The sequence below is a fragment of the Cnephaeus nilssonii genome, assembly GCF_951640355.1.
Source record: "Cnephaeus nilssonii genome assembly, chromosome: 5".
NCBI classification, from domain to species: domain Eukaryota; kingdom Metazoa; phylum Chordata; class Mammalia; order Chiroptera; family Vespertilionidae; genus Cnephaeus; species Cnephaeus nilssonii.
Window position 1 is genome coordinate 2,817,992 of NC_137076.1, and position 23,847 is coordinate 2,841,838.

Genomic DNA, 23,847 nt, shown 5'->3' on the forward strand with positions numbered 1-23,847 from the left:
GAGATGACTAGTGAGTGGGGAGATGTGGGGAGACGGCTAGTGAGTGGAGATGTGGGGAGACGGCTAGTGAGTGGGGAGATTTGGGCAGATGGCTAGTGAGTGGGGAGATGACTAGTGAGTGGAGATGCGGGGAAACGGATGCCGAGTGGGTGTGGTTTTGCTTTAATGAAACCCAGTCCCCTCTGTGAGCAGGTCCCTGTCTGTCCGGGGCCCTTAGGTATTAAATGTGAATGTAGGTCCCAGCCGGTGTTGCTCAGTGGTTAGAGTGCTGGCCCTGCACTGAACGGTCATGGGTTCGATTTCTGGTCAGGGGCACGTACCTGGGTTGCAGGCTCCATCCCCGCCCTGGCCCGGGAGGCAGCAGTTGGAAGTGAGGACATGTAGTCCTAGTAGGTGTTCTCGCAGCAGTCGGAAGTGAGGACATGTAGTCCTAGTAGGTGTCCTCGCAGCTGTCGGTGGCTTCGCAGGGGGATGAAGGCAGCGTGAAGGCATCGTGCGTTTACCCAAAATGAACGCATTTCCACTGCTGATTCCTAGGTGGGTTCCCACTGGCTGAGAGGCTTAGGCCCTGTGGGTCGCAATCTCGGCCACATCACCCCTGAATTGTGGGGTGTCTGGAGGTGCTGCTGAACCAGTCCGTGGGAGCCTCGCTCCTGTGCCCAGGTGGTGTCCCCGTCTAGCCCACTCCCGGGGCCACGGCAGCTCTCAGTACGTGGTTCGTATTAAATGACCGGCGTCAAACGGAATTGTTGCCAAATGCGAGGTCCTCGGCACAGCCCTGTCAGTGTCACAGCGTCACCTGTCTGCCCCGAGTGTCGGATGCATCCCACCTGCAGCCCCAGCAGCCGTCCAGGTCCGTCCCGCAGTGAATCAGAGCAGCCGCCATGCCACTGACAATGAGACAAGGTCCCGTCTACTTCCCTCTGCGTGAACTGACCTGGTCTCTCATGTGTCAGAGCGGGGACTGTGGCTGCCGTGGCTGCAGAGGTGACCTGGGTGCCCTGGCCCTGGTATGCTGTGCCCAAGGTCAGCAGGCTCAGGGGCGCCCTCCTCCTCCCTGCACCCTGAGGTCAGCAGGCTCATGGGTGTCCTTCTCCTCCCTGCACCCCAAGGTCAGCCGGCTCAGGGGTGTCCTCCTCCTCCCTGCACCCCAAGGTCAGCCGGCTCAGGGGTGTCCTCCTCCTCCCTGCACCCTGAGGTCAGCAGGCTCAGGGGCGCCCTCCTCCTCCCTGCACCCTGAGGTCAGCAGGCTCCGGGGCGCCTTCTCCAGCTCTAGAGATGGGGAATTTGGTCGTAGGGACAGACACAGATGAGAGAGGCAGAGGTAAGAGACCGAGGCGGGGTCAGGAGCCCGTCTGTCATTCTGTCCTTCCCCAGGATGGCTGGGGGGACACTGAGTGGCTGGTTTCTTGGACTTGCCGCCTGTGAGCAGATCAGGTGTGAGAAGTGTGAAACCAGGGGCACAGGGTATGTTCTGTCCCTCGCTGTGGCATGGCCTGTGGCTTCCCCGTGATGCAGGGCGTGTGTCCACGGAGACGCTCGTCCCAACGCAGCCCCTGTGGGCCTTCTCCGGACACGCTGTGGAGAGGCTGTGCTACCCCACCAGGTGTGCAGCGGCTCAGCACCTGCCTCGGAGCTCATTGGTTGGAGTGTCGGCTTCTCAGCGCGTCATTTAATCCTAGGCTGCGTCCCTGTGGTCAGCTCCTCCTTTCTCGCTGTTACTTCCTCAGGTGGTTGTTTGGTTCCTCGCTGGTCGCGTCCCGCACACACCCTGCTGTGGAGTGTGCTCTTGTGTCCTTCACTCTCGTCTGGGCTCCGCTCGGGCCCCCGGGCTCCGGCCCACGCTCTGAGCTGGTCCCTCAGGCCCTCATTCTGGGCCGGTCCCTCCAGGTCCTCCCTCTGCGCAGTCCCTCCAGGTCCCTGCAGGCTGAGCTCGGCACCTGCGGGCTCGTGCGAAATGTGCTCGCGGGGTTCCGCACAGGTGTTGTGGGTTGAGTGCGTATTTTGTCTTCCTTCTGTGGGGAGAAGCCATTGCCCGCCTCTAGTGAGCACCGGGCACACATTAAATACGTCCTTTTTTCACTTAGAGCACTGGGTCTGGGCAGGCAGGTCGGCGAGTCCAGCTGAGCCGGTCTGTGCAGGTGCCTCTCAGTCATGTTCACGGGTGCAGGTGGCAGGGCAGATCGGCAGGTGGAAGGGGTTCCAGCTCACACAGCGAGCTTGGACTTCCAGCAGACCCTGCACAGTCATCAGAAATGCTGTTCACAGTCATCAGAAATGCTGTATTTGATTTCTAAAAAGCATGATTAAAATTGAAACCATCATTTGGTTTTATTTTGCACGATACAGAAAATGCAGTTTTTCAGAGAAGATAATTGAATTGCCACTTTTATGGGGGGGATGTTTTTCCCTTGGATTGGAATCTTACAGAGAATCACACAAAACACACCAAGCCAGATACACAATTTGGTTTCTCATCACCTTAAAAGTTGTGTCTTTCCCCTTTTGGTTATATGGAATTTTTAAAAAGATTTTGTAAAGTATGTTATCGCTAAAGGCAAACATTAAAATAGGAAAATGCTTAAAGCCTTTGCAGATTCGGTTTCATTTTGGGGAAGTTCATGCTTAGTTGGAAAGTATAGAGAGCAGTAGGAAGTAAGGAATTTTCCACTCTGCCACGAAGCTTAGGTGCCCAGAACTTGGCGCAGTTCCAAACACACATTCCTCGGGGGGGGGGGGGGGGGCAATGATTGGAGGCGCCTGCGGCTCACCTGTTCTCCGTTCACATTCCTCCAGCAATGCGCTTGCTCTCTTCACTTCTTTTTTGCAACCTACGGCTATTTAAGTCTTAAGTAACTTGTCCCGTAAGTAAAACCTCACGTAAGACGCACTCACTGGCTTTACGATGGAAAGGGCAGACGTTTGTGCAGACAGGTGTGGTTTGGGCCACTAGGCTGTCTAGCTGTTCTCGGGAAGTGATTCGCGTGCTGATTACGCACACCTGTGCCATCGACGGGGCCAAGTCCATTTCCCAGAACGGACACGGGCTGCCTGTAGTCACGTCTGATGCAGAGAGTGTAGTGTATCTGCCTGGACGTGCGTGGTGACACAGCCAAAACTGGTGTTAGTTATGATGTTGGATGGAAACGGTTTGGAGCAGTTGCCGTGTGAGGTCACCTGACTTGGTTCCCAAGGCTGCTTCCCTTCTGGTGCAGTTGCTCCCCCACAGAGACATGGATGGGACACGCGTGTCGTTGCTCTCACGTGGAGAACTCTGCCCTCTCAGCTGGCAGGGCCCGAGCCCCGGTTCTCAGAGCCGAGGTTTGTGGTTGCTGCCAGCTGGGGCCACAGCTGTGCCCGCGTCTCCTCGTGCCCGGACTCAGCAATGAGTGTCCCGGCTGGACACAGCCCCAGGGCCCTGGACACAGTGCGCTTTGTGTGAGAAGACAGACAGTGACCCGCACACGGCAGAGGCTCCAGGGATAGCGGTTGTGCCGAGTGTGGCGCAGGTCCTGGTCAGGGGCACGTTAACGAAGTGCTTTAACGAAGTGCTTTCCTTTAACCTGCAGAGAGTGACTATCAATGCCGCCCTTTAAGGAGACCCGCCCCAGCCAACTGCCAGGCGCACGCATGGCCTTCTACGATCTCTCCTTTCCCTCATTCTGCTCCCCTTCATCTCCCAACCCGACCCCCAAACCCAGAGCCCCCCACGCCCTGCCCTGGACCCGCCGCCTCGCCTTGGGGACCCGTCCTTTCTCTCTCTGAGCCTCGGCACCGAGCAGAGAGCGCCCGAGGCCTCAGTGCTCGGTGCTGACAGCGCCCGCTGCCTGGTTACTTTCCGGGTCCTGAATATTTTATACTGAAACTGGAGGCCAGGAGGCAGGAAGACACGGGTCAGAAGAATCAATACCAGCGGCCGGTCTGCTCAGTGAAGGGCAGAGGTGCAGTGCCAGGCGCGCGGGCACACCGCGTGTGTCCCCAGCCCCGGGCCTCACCGCCCACGCACACGAGTGACCGTGCCTGAAGGCCCGCCCTTCTCCGGGAAGGCGGTGACACATGGCCTTTTAACTGCTCACAGCCAGCACCCGAGGGACAGTGGCCGAGTGCAAGGGATCGGGACTGTGGCCCCACGCGGGCTGCTGCGCCGGGTGCGCCTCCCTGTGCTTCAAGGGGGAGTAGGCGGCACCCGCTGCCTGAGACGCGGGGGGAGCAGGAGACACCGCGGTGCACATGAAACGTTCACATCGCAGTTCTGTCGGAAACGCGTCCTCCCTCAGAAGGAAGCACTGGGGAGTTCGGAGGTGCTGGTCGACTCTGGGTGAGCCACACTCCTCATCGGTGTTGCTCCAGCCTCGGGGACCTGCTCGCTCCACCTCCCCGGGTACCAAGCCCACATCCCACCACAGTGGGTGGAGGCACGCCAGCCCCACGCCGAGACCTGTGCCCCTCCTGCCGGCACGGTGCCCGTCTCAGGCCGCACTGTGTGCACGTGAGGGGAGAAGGGTGTTTGGCATCAGAGGCTCCTGGAAGGCGGATTGCAATCACACCTGTGTGTCTAGAGCAGTGGTCGGCAAACTGCGGCTCGCAAGCCACATGCGGTTCGTGAGCTGCGGTTTGCCGCTTTGTTGACTAATGAGTTTGCCGACCACTGGTCTAGAGCATGTTGTAAAGCATGTAGACACCTGTGTATCTGGAGCATGTTGTAAAGCATGTAGACACCTGTGCGTCTGGAGCATGTTGTAAGGCATGTAGACACCTGTGCGTCTGGAGCATGTTGTAAAGCATGTAGAAACCTGTGCTCTAGAGCATGTTGTAAAGTCATGGAGGACGGGATGCATGTGGAGAGCTGCAGGTCAGTCACACGCCACGTGAAACAGTGACTGTGAGCAGTGCCTCCCTGGCTGAGATGCGCTGCGCTGTCAGGTAATGTTGAGTGGAGATCGGGTTTTGGTGCCATTTCTCCCGGAACGCCAGGCCAGACGGGCTCTTTCTGGCCTCTCCCTCCTCTGGACCACGGCCAGAAGCGAAAGAGCAAGTTGAAAGGCACTTGAGAAGCCAAAGCACATGCCCAGGTGTCGGACTAGCTCGTGCCCTTGACTCACTGTGGACCCCGTGAGGCCGCCTCCCGGCGCTGACTCCCTCCGACTGCATCTCCACGCCAGGCGGACGGGAAACAGCAAGCACGTGTCCGAGGCTGGTGTCCTGGCTCCGCGAGGAGTGACCGTGTGAGCACAGAACAGGAAAAGGAGAACAACTTTATGTGAAAGAGCCACTTAGTGCCGCGGCCTGAGGCCGTCTGTGCTCCGCGCTGTGACCAGGAAGGCGGCCGATGGGTCTTTCACAAGGACTTCCTGCCCTGGGTCCACCTGTCACACGATCCACCCGTCACGTGATCCACTCATCACGTGACCCATCCGTGACGTGGTCTGAACTTGGGTTTGGGCTCCGAAGCTCCTTCATCACTTTGGCCATGGCCTCGTACCATGTGCTGGTTCCTTCACTTAGTGACCAGTGTTTGCTGTGTGCCTCCCACGCACAGGTGCCACCCATGCTGGGACAGGTGCCACGTGCAGGTCCCGCCTACACTGGGACGATGCCGTGCGCCGATGCCGTCCACGTGCAGATGCTGTGTGCAGGTGCCGTCCACGTGCAGATGCTGTGTGCAGGTGCCGTCCAGGTGCAGGTGCCGTGTGCAGGTGCCGTCCACGTGCAGATGCTGTGTGCAGGTGCCGTCCAGGTGCAGGTGCCGTGCGTAGGTGTGGTCCGTGCTCTTAGGTTACCTTCTGGCAGTTTCATGGTTTTGCATTTCACATTTCAGCCTGTGATCCATTTTGACGTAATGTTGAAGGTGTGAGGTCTGTGTCTAGCTTCATGTTTTGCACGTGGCTGTCCAGTGGCTCCAGCACCGTTGGCTGAGCACCTGGTCTTCGCTCCTGTGTGGGAGGTGGGTTGGCTGTGGTTATGGGTCTATTTCTGGGCTCTGTTCATCCCGTTGATCTGCGGTCTGTTCTCACATCAGTACCCCTGTCCAGTTCCTGTAGCGTCAGTCACAGTGAGGCTGGCCAGCCCTCCGCTCTGTCCCCGTCAGTACCCCGTCCCGATTCCTGTAGCCTCACAGCTGGCCATGGAGCTGGTCAGCCTCAGCCCTCCGCTCGGTCCCCGTCAGTACCCCGTCCCGATTCCTGTAGCCTCACAGCTGGCCATGGCGCTGGTCAGCCTCAGCCCTCCGCTCGGTCCCCGTCAGTACCCCGTCCCGATTCCTGTAGCCTCACAGCTGGCCATGGCGCTGGTCAGCCTCAGCCCTCCGCTCGGTCCCCGTCAGTAGGTGGAGATGACCGGGGGCTTTGCCTCCACAGCACCGTTAGGCTCAGTTTGTCGGATCACAGCGTGACTCGCTGGGGGTTGATTCCAGGGTGTTGAACCTGAAGGTGGAGATGGAGGCACTGACATCTGACAGTGTTGCCCCCGCCTGTCCCCAAATGTGACGCCCTCGGCTTCGGGCGTCAGGGTCCTGCATGTTTTGTTAGGTGCTACCTGAGCATCTCACGCTTGGAGGTGCCAGTTCAGCCGGCACTGTTTAATTCCAGGTCCCGCTGTCCATAGCTGGCACCAGGACAGGGGTTGCCTTGTCTTTGACCCTCGCAGCCTGCAACCTTGTCACCATCGCTTCTTCGTACTGGGAGGTTTTGGTCGATTCTTTTCCACTTTCTACAGAGAGGATCATTTCTCGGCTCTCTCTTCGCAGTCGGTACATTTTTATCTCCTTCTCTTGTGCTGCTGCGTTGGTGAGACCTGTGTGGTGCTGAGCGCAGTGGGGACGGGGCGTCCTGCCCGTCCCTGATCGGAATGGGGAGCCTGCTCCTCTCACTCGGCACAGGTCAGCGATCCGGTGTTGTCCGTGGAACTCACCGCGTCCAGGAGCTGGGCTCTTCCTGGTTGGCTGAGCTCTCACCATGATTGGGGGTTAGATGTCATCAGACGCTTCTGCTGAGCGTATTGATGGGATGGTGAGATGGTTGGGGTTTAGCCTGTGATTAACTTTATTAATTTATTTTTCAATCAGCAATGAAACACCTTGCCTGCGTGGGTTTATTCGTTTTTGAGACTGTAAAACACATGCAGTTAAACCTGAAGGAATTATAGAGTCGAAATTTCTCCCTTTACTGAATTATTAGTCTTCTCTTCCTTTGCAAATGGACAGAAAAACAAAAGTGAGCAGTCGTCTATTTCTCCATCCACCTGTGTGCACGGCATCAATTACCACAGGAGGTCACGTAAGCGTGTCCTTGTGCCGTCGCGAGGTGAAGGTCAGTCGTTCTGAGGCACCAGGCATTCCCCTGGAGGGGAAGAGACAGGCCTCACTGAGGGAGAGGAGGGAGCAGACGGGCCCAGAGCTACCCACACGCTCTGTCCTGTCCCCTGTTAGAGTCGCCGCCGTGGCCGAAGACACGCTAACGTCCGGTGCACGTGCGGCTGGTGGGAGACCGGCCTCTTCAACGTCATTAACCCCGTGGAACGTGTTCTGCATTTGTGCCTGAGCTTCCGGGGCCTGGAGCTGCGGTGCCTCACGTGTGCCGGGGTCTCCGCCCGCGCGGTGTCGGCAGGTACACCGGACAGGGCGAGCAGAGCGCGCTGCCCGCACGGGCCAGGCCCTCGGCACCCGGGGCCACGGGGGGGACGTTCTGTCATCGTTTATTTAGTTAGGACTTGATCATTGTGTCTTTTCAATTTTTTCAATACGAGATTCTTTGGCTAAGCTTGTTTTTTGCTTTTTTTAACCGATCGGTGAGGCTGAGGGTACGTTGCTTCCTGAATTCCTCTCATGAGTTCCACCTGCTGAGCCGCGGTGTGACTAGCTCATCGCCTTCAGGGCGGCAGGTGCGGTGACCTGGCCGTGCAGCTCAACCAATGAGACGTCACGTTCCCTCTGATGTCACCTCTCTCGTGGCTTTTTGAGGTTGTAAGCAAACCAATGTAAGTTTGCTGTTCGGTTTCTGTTGGTACATGAGAAACACATGTTTATTTAAAAAGCCATGCCGTGCCTTGGCCGGTGGCTCAGTGGTTAGAGCATTGGTGTCTGGGGTTTGATTCCCTGCACATACCTGGGCTGCAGGTTCCCCGCCCCGGTTGGGGCACGTGTGGGAGGCAACCAATTGATGTGTCTCTCTCACGTCTGTTTCTCTCTTTCTCCCTCTCTCTCTCCCCCTCCCACCTCCCTTAAACTCTCTCCTGGAATCAGTGGAAAAAATATCCTAAGGTGAGGATGAACAAAAAACAAAAACAGCTGCGTGACTCCCTGCGGCCCCAGGGGGTGTGTTCTGCCTCGGGCTCTGCTCTGAGGGCCACGGGCGTCACGGAGGGAGAGTCAGAGCCACTGATTCAGACGGCGGGGACAGTCACTTGGGTGTCACCGCTCCGGACTGGCCCCGGGTGACCGGCTGAGCCCGGGTGACCGGCTGTCAGGGCCGCAGGGCCCTCTGCGCAGGGACGGGGCTCCTGCCGAGACTGCGGGTGACTCAGGCTGCTCCCGGGGGGCTGCCGTTGCATGTTGACTGGGCACTGGCCGCCCGGGGCCCACGACTGTCCCAGGTGAAGGCTCCCCCTGGTGTGAGCGGCTCTGCGAGGCGCCATGACTGTGGGCGTCACTGCGGACCGTCCCTCTCCCTCTGAACTCTGCGCCCTCGGGAGGCAGGGCGGCGTCCAGGCTCTGGTCCTTGCTGTTGCACTTGACCTGGGTGCGTGGTCTCCGTTGGCTTTGAGGACTTAGCCTGTGAGAACCACCTGTCAGGTGACAGGAGCCCAGGATGAACTTGCCATAAATTAAGGTCTTTTTCTACTTTTCCTGCTGGCCCTGGCCCCTGCCCTTCCCTGACCGTGTTCCTCGCTCGCTTCATGGTGGGTTTTCTTTGTGGACAGCAGGTTCTCTGCTGTCCTGCTGGGCACCCGCCTCTCTGCCCCGAGGGCTCCTCACGCTGCCACCTCTGCTGTCTCTGATGCCAGGACCTTCCCCACCTGCCCCTCGACCCAGGTCCCCCAGGACGGGTCCCAGGTTGGCCTCGCCAAGTTCACGGACTGCCAGCGCCAGCTCCCTGTGGGCCCTGTGGGTGAGGCTCTCGGAGCTGCAGGACCCGAGGCCCTCGCCAGCAAGCCTCCTCGCCGCTGTTCCCGAGGGAATGACCCCCTGTACCTCGCGCTCTCGTGGGGGTGGGCACCCCAGTTTCCTTGGGCCACAAAGGCACTAAGTCACCAGGGCCAGGCAGCGTGAGCCACTGAGAGTGCCGGAAGCCTCTTCTCGTCCCCTCTGCCACCACAGCCCTGTCCCCTCCGCCCCTGACGCCTCTTCTTGGAGATGCTACTGCAGCCTCTTTCTCCGGCCACGTTTCTCTCCATAGCACGCCTCAGCTCTTGGGTGGGACGCTCAGACTGTCCAGCTCGAAGGCTGGTTTCCTGTGGATGCAGGTTCCTTCCTGTCCCCTCGCCCAGACCCGCTCAGAGGCAGCACGCCTCCAGGTCTGTCGTCAGCAGCGCCTGGGCGGGATCGAGGACGTGCCTTTGTCATCCCCACGTGTCCACTGGAACAAAGTGATGCCCACAGACGTCACTGGAATGTGGGAGGGGTGGGCCTGGTGGGGCTCCGTGGACCCGGGCCATTTGGGAAATGCCAAATCCTCAAGGCATCGGCCACGTGCCTTTCATTTTTTTATTTATTATTTTCCCGTTATTTTAAAATATATTTTTATTATTAATTTCAGAGAGGAGGGGAGAGGGCGAGAGACACAGAAACATCAACGATGAGAGAGAATCATGGATCGGCTGCCTCCTGCACGCCACACATGGATCGAGCCCACAACCCAGGCATGTGCCCTGACCGGGAATCGAACCGTGACCTCCTGGTTCCTAGGTTGACGCTCAACCACTGAGCCACGCCGGCCGGGCTCCCACCTGCCTTGTAAACTTACGCGGGAGGCATAATGTCCCTGCAGTGCTCAGCGCACCTGCAGCTGTTGCAGGTTCCACAGATGCACGTCACGGTGGAAACACACATGCAGGTCACAGGAGGAGGAGTCACACGTGCGCCTTTGGGACAGACCCATGGTAACTCGATGGCGCTCGTCTAGTGAACGTCATTGTCAGCCCAGACGGAGAGGAGGCCGGTGATGGTGCTGAGTGGGCACAAGTCGTGGGCAGCTTGGGGGCTGTGGCCTGTAGGCGTTGATGGTTTGCTGAGGGGAGGACGTCGGGGTACATAGAGCTTTATAACAAGTTTAACGTGAACAGTCTGATGAGCGCTACACAGTCCTGTCCAAGAAGAGAAGTTACAGAGTAAATTCTTCAATTGGCCCAGGTCAGAGGCTGAGGTAGAAGGTGGCGTCTGCCCTGCTGAGGGCCCTGCGTGTGGACAGAGGGAGGGACGAGCCCGGACACGGGGGTCAGTGTGAAAGGTCACCTGTGTGGGCAGGTGCTGGCTGGCAGTGGATAGAGTGTGGCTCGGGCATGTGGGGGGCAGATAGGCCAGGTGGTTGGACTGGTGAGAAGTTTAGTTATTCTCGTGGGTAAAGTCAGGAAGTTGTGTTGAGAACTGGAGCACTGAATGGACGGGGCCTGCATGGACGGGGCCTGTGTGGACGGGGCCTGCGTGGACGGGGCCTGCGTGGACCGGGCCTGTGTGGACGGGGCCTGCGTGGACGGGGCCTGCGTGGACCAGGCCTGTGTGGACGGGGCCTGCGTGGACGGGGCCTGCGTGGACGGGGCCTGCGTGGACCGGGCCTGTGTGGACGGGGCCTGAGTGGACGGGGCCTGCGTGGACGGGGCCTGCGTGGACCGGGCCTGAGTGGACGGGGCCTGAGTGGACCGGGCCTGAGTGGACCGGGCCTGAGTGGACGGGGCCTGCGTGGACGGGGCCTGAGTGGACCGGGCCTGAGTGGACGGGGCCTGAGTGGACCGGGCCTGAGTGGACGGGGCCTGAGTGGACCGGGCCTGAGTGGATGGGGCCTGCGTGGACGGGGCCTGAGTGGACGGTACCTGAGTGGACCGGGCCTGAGTGGACGGGACCTGCGTGGACCGGGCCTGCGTGGACCGGGCCTGAGTGGGCGGAGCCTGAGTGGACGGTACCTGAGTGGACGCGACCTGCGTGGACCGGGCCTGAGTGGACGGAGCCTGAGTGGACCGGGCCTGAGTGGACGGGACCTGCGTGGACCGGGCCTGCGTGGACGGGGCCTGAGTGGACGGGGCCTGAGTGGACGGTACCTGAGTGGACGCGACCTGCGTGGACCGGGCCTGAGTGGACTGGGCTTGAGTGGACCGAGTCCAGCAGGGCTGTGCTCGCTGCTCCAGATCGGGCGGTGACTGTGTGAGGGCCCAGGAGCCAGAGAGAAGCCACTGGCGAGACAGGAGCTAGGGGGCCGCGGTGCGGATACGCACTGGGGCTGCTGTGACGTGAGCTAGAGGGGACCCACGTCGGCTCACAGAGGTGACGGAGGTGGGACAGCCCATGTCCCCTCGGTGGGCTGAGGTTCCCTTCCCGCCGGGGGTGCCCTGTAGTGTCATCTTTCTGTCGGCTCGGCCCGGAAGGTTCTGGAAGGCTGGCACTGGCCGAGGCTCCACCCAGAAACGCTCGCCCCTGGACGAGCCTCTGCCTGGCCCCTCTGGGTCCCGGCTTCCTGAGAGGCTGTAGGAATCCCCGTCTGCAGGGGTGACATGGGGGGCAGATGGGGCCGGGTCCTCATTGTCTGGGCCACGCACCCCAGCGGACCCCTCTCCGGCTGGCTCCCGGCCTCCCACTCTGCCAAGTGGAGAACACACACACAACTTGCAGGCACCGTGCTACCAGGTGCTGAAACTGATGAGGGTTTGACCCTGAGGATGACAATGAGAGAGTTCCTAGAATGTTTGGTCAGTATCCCCGGTGAGGAGATGGCTGAGTTGACACTATTCTGGAGGACACATGACGAGGGTTTACAGTAAACTGAGATGGTACTGGGATGAAATGACCACATGTGCACGGGCGGAGGGGAGACTCGCTTCTCGGCCACCTGTCCCGGTTTCCGTTCTCCTACGGAACTCGCTCTGGCCTCCTGTCTTCCACGGGCGGCCAGACACCTGCAGCGAGCCGGCCGCGCGGTGAGGAACCGTGGCACCGAGGCTCCCAGGCCTCCCGGCCGGCCCTCCTCAGGCTGGTCTTCCGGGCTGGGCGTGTCCTGGGGTCAGGAGGTCGCTGTGGGCCCTGCTGGCCTGTGCGGAGTTTGGACGGTCGGACTCAGACGTGAAGCCCTTCCCGCCTGGAACGTGGGGTGGCCCGGGCCTGGCAGGGGCTCCGTGGGCCGAGGCCGTCGGAGGAGGTGGGGCGGCCCGGCATCAGAGTGGTGTTGTTCGGAGACTTGTATGCGTGGTTCTGTGTCCCCCCGGTGGAGCGGATTGAGCGAAGGCCACCAGGGCCTTTGATGGGGTCCCTGGGCCGGGACTGCAGGCAGGGCCCCGACTGTCCACGGCCCAGCATCCTGACTCGCGGGCCGTGTTCTCGTTAGTGCTGTGGACAGACACCCAGCTCATGTGTCCCGTGGGCGCACTGACCCGGAGCCTCTTTCTCTGACCTCGACAGCCTGCTCGCCGTCGGCCGTGACCTCCATGTGGTCACAGAGAACGTCCGCTGTTTCCCGGGACGGAGGCGTTTCCTCCAGGCAGGCCCCGAGGTTTCGCAGCTGGACTGGAGTCTAAAAAGGAGGCATTTCGTTAAAATGCCCAGGATTCTCTGTTAGCTCAGCTTCTGGGAAAAGACAGTCTCGTTTACCTAGTGAACGGAAGGAAAGTAAGGAAATGTGCGTGTGGTCTTTGTACGGATGGCCATTGAGAGACCTGGGCAGTGAGTGCCCCCAGTCTCACGCGACGGCGACCTCACGTGAGGCGTGTCCGGCGGGAGGGCCGCGGGCGTGGGCAGGGGAGGGTCCCGGGCGGGCATGGTAAGTGAGGGCTGTAGGAGGACGCGGGGCAGCGGGCTGTGGGGAGTGAGCGGTAACGGGTCAGACCCGACGGGAGGTCAGTCCCGGGGCGCTGCGGCCACACTGGAGAGGTGCGCTCTCTGAGGGCCGAGTTCTCGTTCGTTTGCTCTTCCACTCGCCCGCTGCCTGGGAGACAGGTGGGCGCTGGGTGGTGTTTGCCGAGTCGGCGAGTGGACCCGACACGCCCGAGCGCTGGGCCCCTGGATACCCGTCCGCTGGCCTGTTTTCAGCAGAACCGGGAACGGTCGGCCGACGGACCGCCGACGAGCAGCAAGCGTGGCCACCTCCCCACCGCACCCCACCCGCCCTCAGCCTCATGTTGCCCAGAGCTCGGATCTCTCGTTCCCCAGGCACCAGGCTCTCCTGCAGCAGAAGTCGGATCTGACCCCACCTCTGGGCGGGTTTTTCTTTTCGGGTGGGATTTTCAGCTCCTCCCACCCGGGCGTCCTCCCCACACTGCCCTCTGGGTGCCTCTCCGCCTGTGGTCACGGCCGGGTGATGTCGGCCCTGCGGTTTCCTGAAGGTCTTGGGAGCCTTGGACACGGAACTCCCTTCAGGCCGGGGTTTCGAATTTTGCTTCCGTAGTCACTGTCGCAGCGAAAAGAGAAAGAGCCGACTGGGAGAGAGCCAAGATGCCAGGACCCGGTGGAAAGGAAGACGCATCCTTTCTCCCGGAGGCTCGCTGGGGGCCGGCTCCCCCGAGAGCTGGATCCAGCCGCCACCCTCACCGTGGCTGGGCCGCCTCCGCAGGCCGCTTGGCCAACCCACTGGGATGCTCTTAGAAACTGCGGAGCATCCTGAGACACGGCAGCTGGGTGCGCTGACACTGTGTGCACGCCCTTTGCCGTGTGTGCGTGATCAGTCCGCCATGTGTGTGTGTGTGTGTGTGTGTGATCAGTCCGCCATGTGTGTGTGTGTGTGTGTGATCAGTCAGCCGTGTGTGTGTGTGTGTGTGTGTGTGTGTGTGTGTGATCAGTCCGCCGTGTGTGTGTGTGTGTGTGTGTGTGTGATCAGTCCGCCGTGTGTGTGTGTGTGTGTGTGATCAGTCCGCCATGTGTGTGTGTGTGTGTGTGTGTGTGTGATCAGTCCGCCGTGTGTGTGTGTGTGTGTGTGTGTGTGTGATCAGTCCGCCGTGTGTGTGTGTGTGTGTGTGTGTGTGTGTGATCAGTCCGCCCTGAGAAACCTAAAGTGCCCGTGCAGAGCACCCACAACCGCTTCCTCCTTTCTCTGTGTGGCCACCGGCTCTGGCCACGGTCCTGCTGCGAGTGAGATGTCATCCTGGGAACGGGTGACCTCATGGGTGACCTCATGTGGCAAAGCCGTTTCAGACCCCCGCGGCCCCTCTGAGGTGCAGTCAGCACTTCTGAGGGGAGAAAGCGGGGTTCGGAGGCCCCGGCGGGCTGGGGGTGTCACCCAGCGGCTCTGAGCTGGGTTCCACCAGGGCCTGTGCCAGTCACGCCCACAAGACAGCGGTGGCCGTCCCGTGCTGACCGGTGGCTCTGTGCTCCCGAAGGCGCTTTGTCAGGGCGCGTTGTCGTGTGCTGAGTGCCGGTTGGCTCAGCAGCATCACAGATCCCTCTGTCCCGCGGGGGGTGAGGGCCTCCTCCACCACAGCCTTCATGACCCCCTCGCCCACTGACTGCGAGTGGCTGCCGCCCGCCTGGCCTCAGTGGGACAGTTTGCACATGGGACACGGAATGGGAACGAGGCCGAGTCCCCTCGGGCAGGACACGCTCTGGTCCGGGCAGGACCTTCCCCAGGACGACAGGCCCAAGGACCACTTCCCGACACGCTCCCTCACGCTCCTGGGGTGTAGGTTGGGGTTGCTGGCGCCATCGGACAGATGGTTGCGGCAGCTGGCTGTCCCCAGGCCTGCGCGGGCCCCAGGCTCTGGTGTCTAGGGCTCAGCCCCGAAGTTCTTAGTTCTTCCACTGGGCCTGCAGCTCATCTCCCCCAGTCCCCTCCCCTCCTCCCCAGTCCCCTCCCCTCCTCCTCACAGTCCCCTCCCCTCCTCCCCACAGTCCCCTCCCCTCCTCCCAGCAGTCCCCTCCCCTCCTCCCCAGTCCCCTCCCCTCCTCCCCACAGTCCCCTCCCTTCCTCCCCGCAGTCCCCTCCCCTCCTCCCAGCAGTCCCCTCCCCTCCTCCCCAGTCCCCTCCCCTCCTCCCCACAGTCCCCTCCCCTCCTCCCCACAGTCCCCTCCCCTCCTCCCCGCAGTCCCCTCTCTCCTCCCCCACAGTCCCCTCTCTCCTCCCCCACAGTCCAGTCCCCTCCTCCCCCACAGTCCCCTCCTGCCTCCCCACAGTCCCCTCCCCTCCTCCCCCACAGTCCCCTCCCCTCCTCCCCACAGTCCCGTCCCCTCCTCCCCACAGTCCCCTCCCCTCCTCCCCCACAGTCCAGTCCCCTTCTCCCCGCAGTCCCCTCCCCTCCTCCCCCACAGTCCAGTCCCCTCCTCCCCCCCAGTCCCCTCCCCTCCTCCCCACAGTCCCCTCCTCCCCACAGTCCAGTCCCCTCTGACCTCAGAGCCCTGTCCCCTCCGCCCCCGCAGCCCTGGGGCCGGCTGCTTCCCGGCACAGTCTATAGGGGTTTCCATTGTCTTTGGAGGGGACCTGAGTGTATCAGCAAGACTCACGCCCGGACTCTCCCGTGCACAGCTCACGCTCCGCTGCCATGCCTTCTCAGTACTTCCTGGTCCCCCTCTCAGGACCCTCCTGGCTGATGCTGCCTGGTGTTGAGGAGGGTATGCCATTGGGCGTGGCTGCTCCGGGCTCGCTCTGGCTCCGTCTCCTGGGCCAGGCTGCCCGCTCCTCCTGAAGGCACCCCCTTCCGGCCCCTCTCGCCTCCTGCCCCATGACTGACCCATGGCATCCGTGTAATCATGGGGGACGGGAAGCGTGTTGCTGTGTGAGGGCCCCGTCGTGGAAACAGGCCGGTCTGTGCACCCCCAGCACTTGGCTGGGCCACGCGTGTGAGCCACGTGTCCCACGGCGGACCTCAGACAGCTGGCCTGCCTCACCCTGCGGGAGGTGAGGGCCCTCTGCTTGGGGAGCGTGTCTGCTCAGGAGCCACGTGTGGAAAGCACTTTAGAGCCGAGTGTAGGTGAGCAGCTACCGGGCCAACGGAGTGGAGTGGGGTGACTGTTGGCTCCTGCTCCCCATGTCACCCATTATGGTGACACTGGCTCCCCGGCCGGTGACAGGCACAGCCTGAGGGGAGCTGCAGGTTGGTGGGGGGTCGGCGGGCGAGGCTGGGGCCTGCGGAGCCCGGAGGTCCTGCTCCGGCCCGTGAGCGCTCTGCAGGGCAGAGGGTGGTTTCCCGTCATGCATGTGCAGGAGGCATGTGCTCTGCAGTGTGCACGCTCGTCTGGGCACACGGAGGGAGCCTGCCCTGCCATAAAGGCGCAGGCACCGTGACCGCCCAGGGGGAGGGAGGGGAGAGATGTGCTGCAGATGCTGAGAGCGTGACCAAGGAGCCGTGAGCGGACCTGCCCTGGCGGGGTGCGGGGGGGAGGGGGGGCGGCTGCATCATGCACAGAGCGGGGCCTGGCCGCCTGGCCACCACCGTCCTGCCCGGGTGTCACTGCCTGTTATTTTACCAAAGCTGCTGCCATCTCCCTCCTCCTCCGTGAGATACAGTGTTCAGAGGGAAATGCTGGTCCTGGAGTCCTCACTCCGATGGTTTGAAAACTCCCCGGAGGCACTTCACCGGGCGGGCGGGCGGGCGGGCGGGACACTGACGGGGAGCTTGTCATGTGTCACATTCGCCGCCACGGTTGCTTCCCAGGACCTGCAGAGCTGGGTGGACGGCGCCAGCGAGCACGGCTTCGTCCTCGTGTCCTTCGGCGCTGGCGTGAAGTACCTGTCGGAGGACATCGCCCACAAGCTGGCCGGGGCGCTGGGGCGGCTGCCCCAGAAGGTGATTTGGAGGTACGGCCCGGCCCGACCCGCCCTTCTCCCCGCTCCGCCCTGCCGCAGGCCGGAGACAGGCGCAGGGCCCCAGCGGCCCAGCGGGGCTCCGCGTGTGTTTCTGGTGTGGGAGGTCCAGGTGGGAATGCATGGAGATGTGGGGGTGCGGGGGTGGCCCCCTCACCCATTCTCCTTCATTGTCATTTCTCTGTGCCTCAGATCAGGGCTGGAAGGGGGACCGTGGGTGGGTGGTACGTGGGTAGAACATTCCACGGGCTTTGGCTCCCACCTGGGCCAGGCCCTTAAAGCACAGCTGCCGTGACCGTGATGCTGGTGATGAGGCCCAGAGGCGGCCCCGCCCTGCAGGTGCTGCGCTGTGATTCTGGGCTGTGCCCCGCGCCCCCGCCCCCGTGGGCCCTGGGGGCCCAATGGTGAACTGGCGCCACGATAGCTGGCTTGGAGGGTGCAGCGTGCCCTCTAACAGCTCCTGGCCGACCCCTCAGACCCGTCCTGTGGGGTTCCTGTTAGGCTCCGCGGACAGTGCCCTCTGCTTGGTGTAGGACACTTCACGTCCGGTAAGCCTTTAAGGTTCTCCTTTCAGAGACCAAGGCAGGGCCAGCCCAACATGGCCGTCCCCCAGCCCTGTCCCGGCGGATGGGGGACCGCACACCCTGGTGGCCTCCCAGCCCATGGCCAGGGCGGAGCTGGCGGTCACCCTGCTGGCCCTGGGCCCCCGGTTTTCCTCTGGGTCCTGGGGGGTCGGGCTCCCAGCACAGGTTCCTGTGGGTGCTCTTCCCCTCGGCGCACAGGCGAGGAGGGGGGGACCGGGCCGCCGTGTGAGCCGGCGTCTCCTGCTTGTCAGTGAAAACGTGAAATGTTGTGAAAGATGGCTCCTTGCCAAGAGTCCACAGCGGATGTGGCAGCTCCGTGTTAACCCGACGCTGTGGCCGGAGTCGGCGAGAGAGGTGGTGTCTGAGAGGAGCCTGTCTGCTGCGCCCGCAGGTTTTCTGGAACCAGACCCAGGAACCTGGGCAACAACACGAAGCTCCTGGAGTGGCTGCCACAGAACGACCTGCTGGGTGAGTAGCCGGCTCAGATGCTCTGTGCTCGAGTGACCTTGACCGGGCTCGGATGCTGCTGTGCACACATAACCTTGGCCAGGCTCAGACACTGCTGTGCGCACACGACCTTGTCCCAGGCTTAGACACTCTGTGCTCACATGACCTTGACCCAGGCTCAGATGCTGCTGTGCACATGTGACCTTGACCCAGGCTCAGACACTAATGTGGGCACATGACCTTGACCCAGGCTTTCGGGCACTAATGTGCGCCTGGGGCTGCTCCAGGAGACAGCAGTGACGTCATCTGGTACCTCAGTTCCCAGATGCCACAGCGAGCCAGACCTTCTGTTTGCTGGAAAAGGCTGTGCGGAGGCTGATCACTGGGCCTGTAGGTGAAGTTCTGGATCAGTCACTGATGTTGATTTTCTGGAAAAGACGCTTAAACAATCACATACCCTATATGACTAAAACATCAGCAGGGAGTGAAGTTACACCTAATTAGACTAATTGCCTGAGTCATAAATTGACACAGTGAAAATGTAGATTTGTGTCATAGTTTTATTACAGAGACACTCAAGGTTATTCATTAGTTGAAAACCAAAGACAAGCAGAGGCCAAGGAAACAGTCCATTTATTTTGACTTTATTTGGATCATCTGCGGAAATTTCTCCTAAAGCACCAGGCACCTTCAAAACACTGTTCCTGGCTGTGGTCAGAGGGTGCTCAGGGTAAGCAGGGGGACCCCGAGACGCCCCCCCCCCCCCCGTGCACCCAGCGCCACCTGCTCTCCAGGCTGGGCCTGGGGCGACGCTCCCTTCAGGGAGAGAGTGTGGGTCCCCTGGGACGGCAAGTCCTGTGGTCGAGGGACAGACCCCGTGGGACCACCCGCTGGGTGCTGGGGGCTGCGCGGGGATGGGCCCCTCGAGTCCAAGGCCACGGGCCCGTGTGCCTCCTGTCTTCAGAAGACAAGGGTACGTCTACTTTGCGCCTCGGCCTGCTATCCTTCTGCCGGCCTGTCCATTTCCTCAGGGAGCCTAGTGCTCAGGGACCTGTGGGTTTGCAACACCTCGTTAACTTTGATCAGTTCCCGCTTTGATCCCCATGGCAGCCGTGTCACCCAGTGTCCCATCTGCTGGGACTGGTTTTCATCAGTGTCTGACTGAGTGACCCTGAATGGTGAATGCAGATGCACACGTGGCCTGGTGCAGGGGAGGGGTGCCCACGTGGCTGGTGCAGGGGAGGGTTCCCACGTGGCTGGTGCAGGGGAGGGTTCCCATGTGGCCTGGTGCAGGGGAGGGGTGCCCACGTGGCTGGTGCAGGGGAGGGTTCCCATGTGGCCTGGTGCAGGGGAGGGGTGCCCACGTGGCTGGTGCAGGGGAGGGGTGCCCACGTGGCTGGTGCAGGGGAGGGTTCCCATATGGCCTGGTGCAGGGGAGGGGAGCCCACGTGGCTGGTGCAGGGGAGGTGGTGCCAATGTGGCCAGGGGAGCGGGAGGGGGTTGCCCAAATGGTCCGGTGTGGGAGAGGGGGTGCCAACATGGCTCGGTGCAGGGGAGGAGGTTGCCCACGTGGCCTGTGCGGGGGAGGGGGTTGCCCACGTGGCCTGTGCGGGAGAGGGGGTTGCCCACATGGCCTGTGCGGGGGTGTGCAGGTGGGTCGGCGTCCTGGGAGCATGGGCTCGAGCACCGGGCCCCAGCCCGAGTCCCCACAGCAGTTCTCACAGACGGCTGGCTCCAGCGTGGGCAGCACTGGCGCAGCCAGGACGCGCGTCTGCCCTCAGGAGCACGAGCTGCCGTTTCTAGCTCCCACGGACTTCCTGTGAGTCGCAGTTCATCTCCGTGGGTGGCGGCGGTCGGGGATGTTTGCGTTTGGGAGAGCGCTGGGGTAAGCCTCAGAGCTGCCGACCTTGGCTGCTTAAAGGCTTTTATAGCTGAGGGGCTTTAACGTACCCACCACGTCAGCGTGTGTTGGCGGTGAAGTTGCTAAAGGTAAAGAAGAAGACCCGTGGCCACCGTGTAGGCATGAAGGCCTTCCCAGGGTTGTAAGTAACGGAAGTCGCGGGACCAGGTGGCGTGTGATGGCGCGCACCGGGGCACGGACGGCCGCTGTTGGTCGTGGTGGTGGCGCTGCAGAGGTTTCTGAGTCTGCCTGGCGTGCGTGACGCAGCGTTGGCGCTCTCTCTGCCGCCGCTCCCCAGGGCACCCCCACGCCAAGGCCTTCCTCAGCCACGGCGGCCTGAACAGCATCTTCGAGACCATGTACCACGGCGTCCCGGTGGTGGGCATCCCGCTCTTCGGCGACCACTACGACACGATGACCCGCGTGCAGGCCAAGGGCATGGGCATCCTGCTGGAGTGGAAGACCGTGACGGAGGCCGAGCTGCACGCGGCCCTGGTGCAGGTGATCAACGACCCCAGGTGAGCTGCCCGCTGGCGCGGGAGACGCACGCAGCCACTGGGCGCAGCCCTCGCTGTGGGCACCGGCATGTCGCCTCCTGCAGGTGCTCCGTGAGTTGGGAGTGAAAACAGCCCCTGGGCCCACGTTCCCGGGGAGGACGCGCAGGGGAGCGGTGCGGGCCGCAGTGACGCCGCTCAGGCCAGGCGTCGTCAGAGTCCGCTTTGTGTTGCTGAACCGCCAATGTGTGCTGAGCTGGCCGCTCTCCCCACTGAGCCTAAGCACAGGGGCCTCAGAGGTGATAACGGAGCAGCCCCCCTTTTAAAAAACAACATCACATCTATGGTTACTGATCTCAGAGAGGACGGAGAGGGAGAAACATCAACGATGAGAGAGAATCATGGATCGGCTGCTTCCTGCATGCCCCGCACTGGGGATCAAGCCCGAAACCCGGGCATGGAACTGTGACCTCCTGGGTCATAGGTCAGTGCTCAACCACTGAGCCACGCTAGCCAGGCAGGTTGCACTGTTAAAACCAGGCGGCTCCCAGCATGCCAGGTGCCGGACGGCAGAGCATTTGTGCAGTGAGCGAGTTCCTGCCCCCACAGTGTGAGGGGAGGGGAGCAGAGTGACCTAAAGGCTCCTGCGCAGGAGGCGCTGGCCAGGGCGTCCCGTTTCTGCTGATGGTCCCTGTCCGTGGCCGTGAGGGACTGACACGCGGCTGTGGCTGAAGAGCCTGGTTGGCGTCAGCAACACCGTGAGCAGGGGGCTCCAGTTAAAGGGGCCGCGACGGTGCCAAGGAGGTTCCCCCCATTTCTCACCCCGTGACGGAGGTCGTGGCACCTCCTCCTCGCGGCCGTCCGGACGGGGTTCCTGAGGGCCGCGCTCTGTGCTGGGGGTTCTTTTGCATCTGGAGGTTTCATTATGTGAAGCAAGTGGGGGGGCGGAGGTGGGGAGTGAGTCCTCACGGCCCAGCCTGTGGCACGGACTCCCCCCGGAGGCACTTTCTGTCCGGGACACCCCATGTGGGTCACGGGGGCCTCTCACCAAGAAAAGGGCTTGCGGAGGGGCGTGGCGGGCGTGGGGACGCGGGGTGTGTCAGAACTGCTGCGTCCGCACCAGCCTGTGGCCACAGCCGGGCGCCTGGTGTCCACGCTCCTCCGCTGCCCCAGGGCACGCCGTGCTGACCTGAGTGAGTGCTCAGAGCACGGGCGGAGCGCTGGGCGCAGACCGGGGGTGCGTGCTGTCGCCCTCCCGCTCGGGTCACGGTGGCCCGGGCGAACCTGGTGACTCCGTGTTCCTCCCGCAGCTTCCGCAGGCGGGCCCGGCAGCTGTCTGAGATCCACCGGGACCAGCCCGGCCACCCCGTGGAGCGGACCGTGTACTGGATAGAGTACATCCTGCGCCACCGCGGCGCCCGCCACCTGCAGGCCGCCGTCTACCAGCTGTCCTTCTGGCAGTACTTCCTGCTGGACGTGGCCGCCGTGCTGCTGCTCGCCGCCGCCCTGCTGGGCGCCCTGCTGGCCTGGGCCGCGCCGCTCGCCTGTAGGCAGGCCCGCCGCTGCTGGGCCCGGCGCAGGCCCGGCGCCGTGAACGGACATCACGCCAACGGGGTTGTGAACGGCAGGTGCAAGAGGAATGGCCACGTCCTGCATGACAAGAAGTCCAACTGAGCCGCGGCCCGTGGCCCGCAGCCTGTGGCCCCTGGGGCCCGTGTACCCCGGGGCCTGTGTCCCCCGGGGCCCGTGTCGCTGCTGCCCGTAGTCTAACCCGAGAGCCGTCAGCGAGCAGTTCTAACCCCTTCTCTGATCCACTAACGCGACCCTGCGCATCGGGCGGCTGTGGGAGCACCGACCTCTCATGCAAAACCTGTTTTGTTCCCACACCCATGCCGCCCGCCGGACCTGTTAGGAGCCTGAATGATTGAAGTCGCCCAGTGCCCGTGTCAGATGTAGTTCCGAGCCCTGACACGTGTGTGCTTCCCCTGACCCGTGTGCGTGCGTGTGAGCATGTGTTCCCCGAGGGGAGTGTGGTCTGGCTGCTCTCACTTTGTTCAGGGCGCAGCGCATTCGGCCGTTTCTCTCCCGGAACTTAATACGCAAACTCAGGACACGCGCAAACGACTTCCCTCCACGCCGACCACCGAGGAAGAAATGGAAAGATGAGAGCGCCGGGTTTTGTACTCCTTTGTGGTTTTTGCTTGTTTTAGGTTTTTTGTTTTTCTGTCTTCCTTTTCCCACGCACTGTGGACGCTTCTGGGGAAAGCGCACAGTTCGGGCAGCGTGTAGATGGCCGTCAGGTCCGTTCCCCCGGCCGGGGATTGGCTGGCGGGATTGGCAGCTGTTTCCCGCTGGCGGCGTGCTGCCGGTGGTAGATGGAGCGGCCGAGCCTGGAGCGGTCAGGCCGGGAGCCGTCAGGGGGCGGGCGGCGGCCCTGGCGCCTCGCACTGCTGCCTGATGCCTTCTTCAGGTGTGACTCTCAGAATGTTAACTTGAACCCGCCCCCAGCACCGGGTTCTGGCCACTGCGGCCGGCGGGACAGTGACAGCGACGGTGACATCCTCACCCGGAACGGGGTGACGGCAGGACCTCAGGCCCGACACCCCCTTGGCAACTCCCGTTATTTCAGGTCGTTCTGTTTACTTCGCATTTGCACTTGGCGTGTGGCTTCATTTATGGTGCTTTGGCACCCGGGTCTGACGGCTGAGCGTTGAGACATACCAGCTACCTGATGACGCTCACGAACGTGGGAAGACGGTGACACCCTGACCGCGGTCACCTCCCCATGCACCATGACGGGACCTCACGCCCCGCCGGGAGCCGCCGAGCTGCGCGCAGAAGCACGCGGCTTCCTCACCCCCGCGCCGCGCTGAGTGCTTGCGGCAGTGTGGTGCCCGCAGGCCCACGGCCCCTCGGCACGTCGCCCGGGGCGCTGCCGTGAGCGGGAGGACGTGCAGGCCGTGAGCGGCGGGCGTGGCGGGCTTCGAGTGTGTGAGGAGCCGACGCTGCGGTTCGGGAATCGGATGAGCTGTCAGTGAGCGCCCACCGGTGATGAAGCAAAACCTCGGCTGTGACAGAGCTTAACAATAAACGCGACTTACCAAGGAGAAATGTCGTTGGGATACAATTTTATTCAGGTTTCGTTTTACAATAATTTCTATTCAGGTTTTATTTCGCCACAGTATGTGCGTGACCAGCGTGTTTCTGAGACGGGTCCCAAGGTTTATGTGAGTGTGCGTGGAAGCGGTGTGTTTGTCACGCGTGGGAATGTTTACTGCCACGGGGACCGGTTTCCCTCCGAGATCCCGCCAGGATCCTAACCTTGTCCCAGAATCGAAACTGTTAAGGGTGGCTGTTTGCCTGGTCAGCTGGTTGTGAGCCGGTATTGATAAATAGATGGGATTCAATTTCCCACACGTGCACTAGATTCTCTAATAAACAACGTTTTCAAGAAGGTTTTTACTCATTTATTTTTAAAAGGAGCCTGTGCGGATATC

The 23,847-nt window shown here is 62.0% G+C and overlaps 1 protein-coding gene across 2 annotated transcripts in view; it reads left to right on the forward strand.

The window, feature by feature from the left end:
* The window catches only part of UGT8 (UDP glycosyltransferase 8), a 52,559-nt gene extending 29,773 nt beyond the window's left edge, over positions 1-22,786 (forward strand). For both annotated transcript variants that reach the window (XM_079773124.1, XM_079773125.1), the window contains exons 4-7: positions 16,777-16,919; positions 17,901-17,977; positions 20,155-20,374; positions 21,661-22,786. In XM_079773124.1, the coding sequence (XP_079629250.1) occupies positions 16,777-16,919; positions 17,901-17,977; positions 20,155-20,374; positions 21,661-22,024 (804 nt within the window). In that variant the 3' untranslated portion in view covers positions 22,025-22,786. The remainder of the gene's footprint in view (positions 1-16,776; positions 16,920-17,900; positions 17,978-20,154; positions 20,375-21,660) is intronic.
* Positions 22,787-23,847: the final 1,061 nt, after the last annotated feature.